General features: G+C 28.6%; 1 protein-coding gene across 1 annotated transcript; it reads right to left on the reverse strand.

Moving 5' to 3' along the window:
• Nucleotides 1-1,694: 1,694 nt before the first annotated feature.
• LOC136784009 (uncharacterized) lies at nt 1,695-4,082 on the reverse strand. Its single transcript, XM_066744463.1, has 4 exons — nt 4,056-4,082; nt 3,829-3,847; nt 1,765-3,732; nt 1,695-1,708 (listed from the first exon to the last, which is right to left on the reverse strand). Exons 1-4 carry the CDS (start codon nt 4,080-4,082, stop codon nt 1,695-1,697), a joined length of 2,028 nt encoding a protein of 675 aa, XP_066600560.1.
• Between the last annotated feature and the right edge of the window lie 9,802 nt (nt 4,083-13,884).

The raw sequence follows: 13,884 nt of genomic DNA on the forward strand, positions 1-13,884 counted from the left end.
TTGAAAAGAATAAAATAATAAAACCTTATTCCACAGATAACAACAATTGCAAGCGGTAGGCGGCACTGCCGCAGTCTACAGTCATCTACAATTTATGTTATTTCACATAAAGCAGTAGTGAACTTGTACAATATGGAAAATTTAATCATCGGCTTCGTGCAATAGTGTGGTATAGGAGCTTAGCAGAGAATGTACGGAATGAAGTTAGCCAAAAGGTAACCGAATCAATTTCCCGTTCCCGGAGTGTACTACGGTTCGCGGCAATCTTAACGCTACTGACCCCGGTTTCTATTGTATACGGGATCACGCAGTTGATATAAATTTAAAATATTATAACTTATGTAAAATATAAAAACATTTTTCTGAAGAAGAATGCACAGCAATGCAAATATTTTCAAATTTTAACAAAATATTCCTAAATCTTAAACGGCTAATTATATATTCAGATGTTTAATGAAATTAAATTTTGATCTACACAATAATCAAAATAATAAAAAAAATCTAAAGACTAGCTTATTTGCACGACAATAACTTTAAAGAAAAATTATTTCAATTAACAGCTCCGACTCCCTTCAGTTGAATAAATTAAAAATACTTTTCATATATTTTCCAATCTAAAAATGTTATTAATTGAAATCTTCTAGCTCCATGACCGTTTCAAATATATGCTTATGGAGACAACGAATAAAGAAACAGCTTTCATTGCAATTATTTATAAACGGTAGTCAAGAAAATTTTTTAACTGTGATATATAATTTTAATTTATACAATATTAAAATAAAATATTTTATATAAGCTCATTTCTGATTGTTTTTAGGCTGCAGCGTATAAATTAATAACACTGACACTATTTTATGTTTCAGCTAAACAAAATAGCTGTAATTTTACCTTTAAAATTGTGTAGAGTTTTAATGATTTAAAAATATAAAACGTTTTTAAAAAACATTTTTCTTCTGTAGATGCAACCACGTTCTGATTTGAGCAACATTTCTGTTATATAAACATGGTTCTGAAGTTATTAGTGCTTGTATTTCACTACTATGAGGCATTTTAGTTCCTTTTTTTAAACATTCGCCAAAAGCTCTTATAACAACGTTTTTAGATTCTTCTGTCCATGTGTTTCTAGCTCTTTTTACCGCAGTATCTGTAAATAAAATGACTACATGAAGTTCGCATTTAAATACATTTATGAAGCACACTAATCAATATAATAAATTTACCTTTACGTTTCTTGTCTATATTAGATTCAGTTTCATATTCTGGATCATTATCATCATTTGATTCTAAAAATAATTCTATTATTAATATTATTAATTCATAGGCATTAATAAGAAAAATAAAGATTTGATAAAATATCCGTTTATTTTAGAATTTTGAGAATTTATTAACTGAGTCAGATGATTAAATTATAAAAAAAGTGATTGTTAATCCCGGTTTTCTTACAACTCAACCTTTTTAGCTTTTAGCGAACAAATGCCACCATATTCGTTACATTATAAATATTCCGTAACAATCCGATATCCTATACAAAGGCGGTCTGACTTGATATTTCCAAAATCTTGCTAAAATCGGCGGTCATTGTACACTAAGTTGTGTACACTGAATAAGGGCTATCAATAATTGTATGTGTTTCTTAATGCTACGCACGAGTCAACGGATGATTGTTTTATAAAAATGCGGTTGTTTGTTAAAGGTTAACTGTGTCGCTCTAGTTCAAGTAAATAATTAATGGAAATCATTTCTAATGCGTATTTCTACACTTACCATAATTCAATTTATTCATCAGCATATACTCATTATTGATTAAATTTGTGTCATTTAGTTTTTCAGATCCAATGCTTGCATCAGTTGAGTTATTGACGTTATCTTCTTTGACATCATCTTTATGACTTCCTTGTGCTGCTTCTAATAATTTTGATATACCTAATATGTCTTTTTTGAGTAATGGTTGCCTGTAGTGCTGTAAGTGAATTTTTTCGTGGTGCCCCATAAAGTTTGCTAAGTCTGTTATTTCATTAGCCCTTAAATTTAAATGTACACTGTTAGTCGCAATGTGTTTTCTTAAAATCGTGGCTTTTAAAGTCTCAGGATTTTCAGCTTTACATTCATATGCAAATTTCCGCATTAAATGGCAAGCATTTAAATGCTTTTCTATTAAATTGTCATGACTTGGTACTCCAAATACATATTTATTTTGTTTATGTACTTTTGCTCTCTTTCGATATTTTAAAATTGTTTGAATACATTCTAACATTTCAAAATCTAACAAAACTGGCACAGTGCGTCCTAACTTGCCTCTTATCAAAAATCTTACATATCGGCTTGCTTGTTTTTTGCCTTCTTCACTTAACGATTCAAAAGTTTCTGGGTGAGTTTTCTTGCTAAGTTGTTCATAATTATTGAAATCATCGATATAAATTCTTTCAACTTCTCCCGGTCTGCGTCTATTGAATAGTTGAACAGAAATTAATGTGCTTTCCGCTAGGGAACGCCAGACAGCATGTGAAAAGTCTTCTTTCAAACTTTCCAAAGCTTCATTTTGTTTACACTGCAGATAAACAGTTAATTTTTTGATATCATTACTCGTAGGAAGAATCACTCTTTTGTGTCTTTTTATTTTTGACTGTGATTCAATAACGGTTTTGTTCACTTCAGCTGTATAATTAGCCTTCTTCACTTTTAAGAAGTTTTCTGCGTCTACTTGTTTATTAAATTGTTTACTTTTGATACATTCGGATATCCAAAGTAAGCCAACATCTGATATTAAAGTTCCCAAAGTGGAAGCTGTTTTAGGTGAAAGGTATACTTCCTTTTTGACGTCATACCTTCCTATTATATTCACAGATTCTATAAATGTGTTATAGAATATTGGATTAAAAATATCTGAAAAGTTTTCAATTTCTTTTCGTAAATTCTTTACTGTAATGAAACAACGAGCAAGTAACCGAAGATGAGCTCGAATCATTTTGAAATGATGTGTAGAATGCTTGTATTTATTACACAAATAATTTCCGTAAATTATAATAAGTTCATCGTTTCTAATTATAGATTTAATTATATCCTCACGTAAAGGTGGTAACACCTTGTATTTTAGAATAGTAGATGCATTTTCATGATAAATAGGAACAAGCCTACGTCCTAACACTTTCATTGTGTGATTTTTTGAACTATCACGTCCAGTGCATCTTCTTACGTGAACGTGAAATGTTTGCTTCGACAGGTATAATTTGCACTGAGGACACGGGATAAAGTTATTTGCATTTCTTGGTTTATTCACATTAGGCCTTCTACTTACTACAAACTTGCAATTTTCTGTCGTTGCTGTAGTATTGTGAATGAAGTTCCCTTTCTTCCTAATTTCACTTATAATTTGTAATCGTTCACGGTTCTTTTTAGGAAGAACTGTAAAACGTTTAACTTCAGGCTCATTAATATGTACAGATTCGAGATGTCTAACCAGTTTAGAATAAAATTTATTACAGAATAAACAACAATTCTGTTTTGTTCCTTCATTGCTACATTGCACAGCAATTTTATCTGCATTACGTACAGCAGTACCAACTGCTCTCTCCATTAACGAAATATTTAAACCATATGATTCAGCGCTTTTTTCTATCGTTTTATCTTCACAATTCAATAAATTATTATTGCAGCAAACACTTTCGTCGGAAGGCACATAATCTTTGTCATTACTATCGTGATTACTATTTTCGTTATCCTTGTCAATAAGAACTGAAACACATATTTTCATTTGGCAAAAGTCATACAAAATCTCTATTGAAGGTTTTAAATATGTTTTGATAATAAATGTTCGATATTAGCTGAAACCATTAGTGAATATCTTGCACTATGAAGGAAGCAAGCATATGATTAGTGAAAGACAAATGAAAAGAAGAAAACTGAGAGCTAATATGCTAAATGCAATAATGTGCATAGCTGCTTGCCCGCCACTACTTAGATGGCCCTAACTTTTCGCTTGTAAAAGTGAGAGTAAGTAAGAGGATGTGTATATATATGTGATTATTTCTTCCTTCATTTCTCTCTTTGTCTTTCACTACTACGTACTTGTTGTGCAAAACCATTTAGAGTAAACTAGTGGGCTTGTTAGTGTCTATGCTTTGAGTTTTTATTACCATATTTAAATTGTAACAAAAACTTCAAATTTTGACGGATATCAATTCAAGGGCAATAGAAAATATGTATATATTTTATTTTGCAGTTTTTCAGATATTGGTATAATTTAATTCGGAATACGAAGTTATGGGTGATCTGAAAAAGCTTCATACAGTATGACATCCATAACAAAATGTCGTCATTCCATTGCAGTTATAAAAAATAAGAGATCTTTGTCATGTCAATGTTTATTACTTTATTAACCCTTTCAGACACATATTGTCGGAAGTGGACGGTTCTTAAAGGTTCAAAATCATTAATTGCAATGTACAACATGAGTTTTCAATTATACTGATTGTGAAAGTAATTCGTATTCTGTATTATACAGTATTAAAAGGAACTAAAATATTTTTGAAGTTTTTAATTTAATCATTTCATGAAAAATATGTCCGATGTTAGATTTGCCGAAATATTTGCTTCTTTTATTAATAATAGATATTTCATATATTTCTCTATTTTCACATATTATGCTTATACGTAACATACCAAATCATATTATCAACAAAAATATTTGTAAAAATCAATTACGCAAATACTTCTTTTTCAAAATATTTTGAAAACTCTCCAAATTGATTGAAAATTCGACTGGTAATACAGTCTGCTATAATAATTGCAATTCATATATTATTGAAATTATTAAAAGTTACAATTTTTAGATTCTAACAAGTATTAATTTTTCTTGGTACCAAACTCAATTTCTGATTGTTATATTATTGCATATTATCTTAAAGAGTGATCAGGGCAGCAATGGTATCAGTCAAAGTAGGTAAAGACCCACCCTCCCCCCTTTCATATTTACATAAAGTAGTTGTAGAGAGCAGTAGCAATATATTTTAATTAAGGTGAAAATCGAAGATGATAGACATTCTTTGCGTATACCTATATAAGAAAATACATTCATGTCATGAAACATTTTACGTAAACTTTTCTGTTCCGTTTTACAATAGAAATAAGAGAAAATGGCTATCATTCGTAGGATTTTTATCTTTAACCTTAGTGCGTATCTATCTTTTTCTGCTACTTTCAAAGTAAATATAATAGAAAGCGCTATTGCCAACTAATGTAATTATCGCTGTCAGTCACTGGACATGAAGTTTACCGTATTTTGGACTCTTAAACCGGCTCTGAATAATGTATATTTATAGTGTGGAATATGATGTATAACTAATTAAAGCTTTTTAGTTCTTTCAATTACTTTCGTAATAAAGATAATAAACGGTATTCAATTTATAGTATAATATACTTACATTCTACTGATGTTTCATTTCTGCTATCGTCGATAGTTTTTACTAAATGCTTGACTGTAAGAAACAGTTACACATGAAATACAATTCAAAGTACTGAAATGACTAATATTTTAATTTTATGTTCACCGTTAATCTGCTTTTGCAGTGGAAGTATTACATCATTCTTTATTGAAAGCTTTGCCGGTGTCGACGATGGAATACATAATTGATCCAAACACAATGGTTCAGTATCTATTATTGGTAATTTAGAAACTTCTAGATTTATATTGTCACGAACGTCAGGTACCTTTAACATTATTTCACCTAAAAGAAATATTGAAACACTGTATGAAGTATTTGTATTGTACGCTAATTGTAACCTAGCGTATAAATACTATTTTAAAATGTTAAGTACCTTCTGAAAAGTAATTGACGAAAGGTTTGGAACAATCCAAATCATCTTTTCCACATTTAATGGAATCATTAGTTGCACCTGAATAAAAGGCAATGCGTATGTCAGTATTGATAACAAAAAAAACTGACTGTCATATTAAAAGACCATGTAATATTTTACCTCCTGAACAGTTGAAAACTGTAATAGGCTGACTACATTCCATTTTAACACTATTTTCTTGTTCGAAAATACTTAAGCATTCAACCTCATCCATGATATTAAATATGGTGCCACCTGGAATAAATATTTACATTATAGCAATTGAAAATACTATTGGTAATTTAAAAGGTTAGATATTACCTTTTTGAGAATTATTGTTAGTGGGCTGATTACAGGACACTTCATCTTTTTCATAATACATACTTTCATAGATACTTTCTAAAGAAAGAAAAATGTTTACTGATAGGTACATATTGAACTCAGAAGAGATTCAATATATGCTAATTGAAAAATTCGAGTAAGATTTTACCTCCTGAAAAGCCAATGAAAGTAATCGGCTGGTTGCACGCCATCTCTATAATATTTTCTGGATTTGAAATACGGAAAGCTTCAGCCTCATTTTTGATATTAAATATCTCTTCATCTGAAAATAGATTCATGATGTAGAAAAATTTTAACCTAAAATTCATACAAGTGCTAATTTAAAAGTTTGAGGTTTACCTTCTTGAAAAAACTGAATAGTAGGTTGATTATAGGACCTATCATCTTTTTCATATTTAATACTCTCATGAAAGCTCCCTTAAAAATAAAACATATCATTTTCTAAATAAATATAGAGCCAACGTTAAAAACAGCAATGCTTCTCAATTTGAATCCATTCAGTTACTGCTCTTAAAAATGATACATTAAAGTTGAAATAAAATTATAATTTTCAGTACCTGATTTCATACGTTTAGTTTTTTCTATTTTCAGAGGGCTCAACATAATTTTAGGTAACTTATATTTCAAGTTTCTTCGAATATTGGACAAGATTTTGTAATCATCTGAAAAAATAGAATTGAATAATATACCAGAGCAAATATGTGTATATACAAATTATTTATCACTTGGATAAATTGATTTGATAATAAAATTATAAAATATATTTTAGTAAAAATGAATGTTCAACCGAGTCGACGAAATAACAGGTTCTTTTTCTTCCATTTTATCGTGACAAATAACAGATGAAATTTTAGGACGGATAAATAAATGTTGGACATTAAACTGCAATTACCATGTAGCAATATAACATGACAATTTTCAACAATACATTCTGTGGAGCAATTTGAAATTTTTTAATAATTAACTCATATATATGCTGTGTATATGTACTTTAAAGCCATATTACAGATTTTCAGGTTCCCCATTGTTCCTTCAAAGTCCATATATTGGTATGCGTCTTCGACTTTAATATGTTTTTAAATAAAACTATTATCTTCTATGAAAACCATTATATATTTTATAATTTTCTTTCGCTTACTCAATTAAAATAAATTGTAAGAATGCCATGCTTACGGTGAGTACAAATAATTTTCTTTCCCAATTTATTCCTGCAACTTGCACTCCGCACAATTGAAATTTCATAATTCTCTTCATTTAAGCATAGGTTAAACATATTTATATTATGATTATACACTTATTTTTTTACACTTCAGTTAATTTTAACTTTTTTAACAGAATACTTTAAATTCAGTTTATTTTATCAACCTCCAATCATAGAAGGATCTGTATGTTTTTTTAAGCCACAGCAAGAATCAACTGAATTGTATTTATGTTACATTATTTCAGTGTTATTGCCATTGGTATCTATATTTTTAATAAAAATTATTCTGTATAGTTTAAAATATATAAACTTATAAATTTCTACTACATTAATATTAACAAAATATGTTATATTACCGTTTTTTATTTTACTGTCAGGAGCAAAATTGGATATGATTATGAAATCTTCAGGCTGATCATCAGTAACATTAATTCTACAAACGATATTCTTACCAATAACGAAATGATGAGATTGATATTGGTTGTAAGTAGTCACACAATTATTACATACTTATTCGCAAATTAGTTAGATCATTCTTTTGTGTTAATATATCTATAATACTTTTGTTTTCATAAACCATTAATTGATTACTGATCCAAGTTGCACCAATACTCCTATTTAATGATTCATTTATCATATTAATTTGACTAGTAGTTAATAGTTTATTTCAATTAAAAAAATATGTATTTATTTTTTATACTATTTCAATAAGTAAAGGAATGTAAGAATAAAACTTTTACTCGTTTTAGTCGTCTAATGATGATAAATCATTATACTTAGTTGAAGTAGAGATATTTAAGATCAGTAGGCTTATCATATGGGAGCTCATTATATCACTAACTATGGTAAGCCTATTATTTGATAGGGTTATGCTCTCTTCATTTAATTTAGCTTCCATACCACAAGCCTGGTTATTTTCTATATATTACAAATTTATTTAAATCTTTTGCATTTGTTAAATAACTTTTAGAGGAATGATATTTGCAGGTTTATTACATCTTACCTCCATTAAACTTAGTATGCATATACGTAAGAATAAAGGTGTCATTAGTAGTAATTGATTCTTTTTTCACAAATCCTGAACTGATAACATCTGTTGCTTTGGTATCCTGGCAAGCAATATCCTCATTTAATGAACTCAGCTTCGTAGAACTTTGTCCACTTATTAAACTCTCTCTACCTAAGTACATCATAGAGACCGGTGTACTAAGATCGTGTTTCAAAATTCACTGGCAGTACTACGGAATATCCTTCTGTCTTCTTTCAATGCTTCATTCTTGACAAAGATATAACGATATCCGCAGTACTGGTAGTGAATTCTGGAACACGGCCTAAGAAGTCTATATTTCTTTTAGTTTAACTATAAATTTTCAGTTGAAGGAAATCTGAAATTTGGTTTATTATTTTTTGAGAGAGTACCATCAAATAATTCTGAAGGCTTTTCTAATTTCAAAACATATTTTAATAAAGAGTTTGCAATAATTTTGTAACTAGTTAGACTATAAAAAAAATTATATCCTTGCAAATGCTATATATATAATTCAATTAATTTTGGCTCAGCTATTATTAGAACTAAAAATCTGTTCTTTTTCTTGAAAACAGAAATTCTGTGGGATCCGATTCTTTTGTTTTTTTATTAATTAGGAAATGAAAATTTCAATTTTGTACTTATTATGTTAATAATGGCAGAAGATAGAGTATCCACTGTTACTTATTTTATCATCAGATTTCTTTCAAATTTTATGTAAATCAATTCACTTACCTTTTAATTTCTTCTTAAATTTACTGTTTTTCACGATTATTTAATCATTAATAATTATATTGTTTAAAATAAAACTTATCTCGCAATCAGATAGCGTCAGTATGAAAACGAGAAACCTTCGAGAAAGAAACCGGAAAGAATGAATAAAATAACGAGTAAGCATAAAAACTTAAAACGGATGTATAATACATTATTTATCTAGAAGGGCATCTCAACATATTTTGAGGAGCCAATCAATAATCATTTATGCAAACTACAGTCATAGAGAAGCAAAAATTGGCGGAAAGAAACTCCTCATTTTAATAATAAAGAATTGTATATTGTGAAGACCACTTCGAGAATATTTATCGCATAGTTATTGTGAAGACCACTTCGAGAATATTCATCGCATAGTTATTGTGAAGACCACTTCGAGAATATTCATCGCATAGTTATTGTGAAGACCACTTCGAGAATATTCATCGCATAGTTATTGTGAAGACCACTTCGAGAATATTTATCGCATAGTTATTGTGAAGACCACTTCGAGAATATTTGTCTCACAGTTATTGTGAAACCCAATGAAATCGCATAGCATTAAAATGACATGTGTAATGTTTTATTACGATTTTAATCTATGTTTATATTGAAAATCAACACATAAAAAAGATTAAATTTATATGATTATCTTTATTACAAAAACGAAATAAAATATATGAAGGTTTCTAAAATAAATGTTAAAATCACATTGGTTACATAAAAATAAACTGCTAATAAAATTAAATTAAAAAATATTGTGATGTCTAAAAAATTTAAACTAACATAACTGGTATAAATTTAATAATAAATATCTTTAACACATGGTAAATATTCAACATAGGAGCTTAAAATTTTAATTTTATCACATCTTGGTTTTTCCTATTAAGTAACCAACTATTTATCGTTAAAACTTTTTTACGTTGTAACCTTATGAATGATTTTAATTATAGTTTTTGAATCTAACTCGAAGATGGTAATTTTTCCTATAGTCCTCGAAACCACTTAGTACAATTTTCTTTTCAATTTTCAATGAGAGGATGCTGTAAAGTATATACATTTATGCATCTTCCTAAATGTGATATTTTTCAATTTCAATTGTATGTGTACCAACTGGAATGCTTTTTACATGTGGAAAATATAAACTCATGGTACTTATGTCACCATTTTTATTAATAATATTATGATTATCTAGAATTAAAATAATTTGTGTGTGTTAGTTAAAATTGGAGTACTTGCCAGTAATTTGTAAATACTAACTTACCTTTATTTGCCTCATTAGAAGAATAGCAGTTTTGCTTTACACAACAACCTGTTAATTACTGGGTATGAATATGTATGGTTTTACTTTGTGTAGATTTTTCTTTTATGCAGTTTTTTATATGGTGCCTAAAGTTCAGTTTATTAAAGAATCCTTTACAGTTTGGACAAGGCTTGTAATTTATTTCTTGCATTTTACATCTTTCCTGCGGACGTCTATACACAATAAGACCATCTGTATTTACATCTTTTCTTAAATTATAAAAGAAATCCCCTTCTTTCCTTAATTTATCAATAATAGCTTTTCTTTCTGAACATTTTTTTGGCAAATTCATAAATTGTTGTACTCTTTCTTCATTACCATGTTTCCTTTCTAGGTGTCTACAAATTTTAGTTTGCCATGTTTTGCAAAAAAGACAAAAGTGTTTTCTAATAACACGTTTCATGTCTTTAGGTGGAGCAGACTCAACATATAAATCTTTATCGTTTAGTAATGATTTAACAAATATATTATTGTCTGTTTCGTTATTAGCTCCTATATTGCTTATAGAATTTACAGAACAGTTTGCCTTTCTGAGTTTATTCATAGAAGGATCTGTATGTTTTTCTAAACTAGAACTAGAATCAACTAGATTGTACTTATGTTTCATTATTTCAGTGTTATTACCATTGATATCTAGATCTTTAATAAAAATTATCTTGTATAGTTTAATACGTAATACATACAAATTTCTACTACATTAATATTAATAACATATATTATATTACCGTTTTGTACTTTACTGTCAGGAGTAAAATTGGGTACGATTATGAAATCTTCAGGCTGATCATCAGTAACATTAATTCTACAAACGATACTATTACCAATAACGATACGATGAGATTGATGTTGCCTGTAAGTAGTGCATTATTACAAACCTATTTATGTTCATTAGATCATTCTTTTGTGGTAATAAATCTATAATACTATTGTTTTCATAAACCATTAATTGATTACTGATCCAAGTTGCACCAAAACTCCTACTTAATGATTCATTTACGATATTAATTTGACTTGTAGTTAATAGTTTATTTCTATTAAAAAAATATGTATTTATTTTTTATACTATTTCAATAAGTAAAGGAATGTAAGAATAAAACTATTACTCGTTTTGGTCGTCTAATGATGATAAATTATTATATTTAGTTGAAGTAGATAAATTAAGATCAATATGCTCATCAAATGGGAGGATTATATCACTAACTATGGTAAGCCTATTATTTGATAGGGTTATGCTCTCTTCATTTGATTTAGCTTCCATGCTACAAGCCTGGTTATTTTCTATATATTACAAAATTTTTTAAATCTTTTGCATCTGTAAAATAACTTTTAGAGAAATTATATTAGCAATTTTATTACATCTTACCTCCATCAAATTTAGTATGAGTATACGTAAGAATAGAGGTGTCATTAGTTGTAATTGATTCTTCTTTCGCAAATCCTGAACTGATAACATCTGTTACTTTCGTATCCGGACAGGTAATATCCTCATTTAATGAACTGAGCTTCGTAGAACTTTGTCCACTTATTAAACTCTCTCTACCTAAGTACATCATAGAGACCGGTGTACTAAGAAGTCTATACTTCTTTTAGTTAAACTACTTACTTTCAATTGAAGAAAATCTAAAATTTGCCTCATTATTTTCTGAGAGAGAGCCATCAGATAATTCTGAAGGTGTTTCTAATTTCAAAACACATTTTAATGAAGAGTTTGCAATAATTTTGGATCTAGTTAGATTATCTGTAAATTTGATTATGGTAGAATTATATTTAATGTTTGCTGTGGATAATATTTAGTTGTTTAAAATTGAACTTATTTGTCTTACAGTTATTCTTAACATCTTTTCTTAATGACTTATGAATGTTTCCATTAATGCATTTTTTTTTAACTCTTCGCAATGGAGTTTTTAGATTACTCAATATATTAGCTAAAACTGCTTCATCGCCTGCATAAAACTTAGTATTAGTTATATATAATGTATAACTGTAAAATTAATAATGACTTCCATGTCAAATAAAAAAGTAAAACTCAAAACTTTATAAGTTGTAAATTATGTTTAACAGAACCTAAAATTGATTTTTTACTAAATCATAAATCCCCAATTTGGATAAAACTTACGATGGATCATAATTATTTTAACTATCTCATTTGTGATACAATTTAAATACATATTATCTTTACTTTTTTTTCGCAAGCGTTTCAGATATATCAGATCACAAATATCGTAATCATTTTCTTCAGTTAAAAAAAGTGCAGCTTTTTTTCCACACATCTTACAGTCTCACAGTAAAAGATCTATAGATAATAATTTTCCTTGTTAATTACGCTTAATTGGATTTCAAAATTTTTTAAGTTTCCGGCACTATAATTTTCTTAATGATGAAAATTCTAGAATTTATGCACTTGTTCTACTATACATATTCGAAAACATCACTTGCTTTTTCTTCCTTTAGCTTTAAAAATTTACCGTGTATGATCCTATTGCCGCGATACAAAATTCACTTATTTGAATTAAATTTATGGTACCAAAACTGTACATACAGATCGTGTTTCAAAATTCACTGGCAGTACTGCGGAATATCCTTCTGTCTTCTTTCAATGCTTCATTCTTGACAAAGATATAACGATATCCGCAGTACTGGCAGTGAATTCTGGAACACGGCCACAGTAGGATACTATACTAGTCGACATTAATGACTCTCCTTTAAGGTCGGTATCTTCGTATAGGGTTAACGGTACAGTCGGAAATTCAATGCTAACAACTTAAAAAATTGAAGTTAAAAAATCAGTTTTCATGCCGGGCAGTTGAAAAGTTAAATAATCTGAATAAAGGTTGGAGTAATTATTTCAAGATGACACATTTTCAAGTATAAGTGTTCTTTATCTGGTGCGAAAACTGCTTTAACTCCAATTTTTTAAGTTGCTAGCATTGAATTTCCGACTGTACCGTTGGCACATAGAAAGTCAGGTTTAAGTTGATGTACCAACTTAAATTTTTAATAGTCATAATAACTTTCATAATGTTTTATACATATTTACTTCTTTTATTTTTAATTAAATTCATATTAGTTCAATCATATAAAATATCATGCATTAAATTATTAAAAAAAATGTATTCGGAATTTGATGGACAAAAAATTGAGATTGGTTCACCCTTAATCCCGACTTTCGTGCAAAGTCATCGACTCATACAAACTACAAACAGCCCCCTGCCATGATACAAAGGGTTTATTCTTTTTCGTGACATTAATAGTGTTCCTTTCACCTGAAATCTCACTTAAATTTCAGTTAAGTAACTCAATTATGTACAGTTTAAGTCACTTTAACTATACTAATTGAGTCACTCGACTTGACTCGACTGAGATTTAACTCAGTTTTTGGTTGAAAGGAAAGCGTCTATTATCGAACTGGTTTAATTAGTTGAATTAAAA

Source organism: Prorops nasuta, unplaced genomic scaffold (genome assembly GCF_024137725.1).
Source record: "Prorops nasuta isolate Cenicafe-Biocafe unplaced genomic scaffold, Cenicafe_Pnas_1.2 PNAS00040, whole genome shotgun sequence".
Taxonomy (NCBI): Eukaryota; Metazoa; Arthropoda; class Insecta; order Hymenoptera; family Bethylidae; genus Prorops; species Prorops nasuta.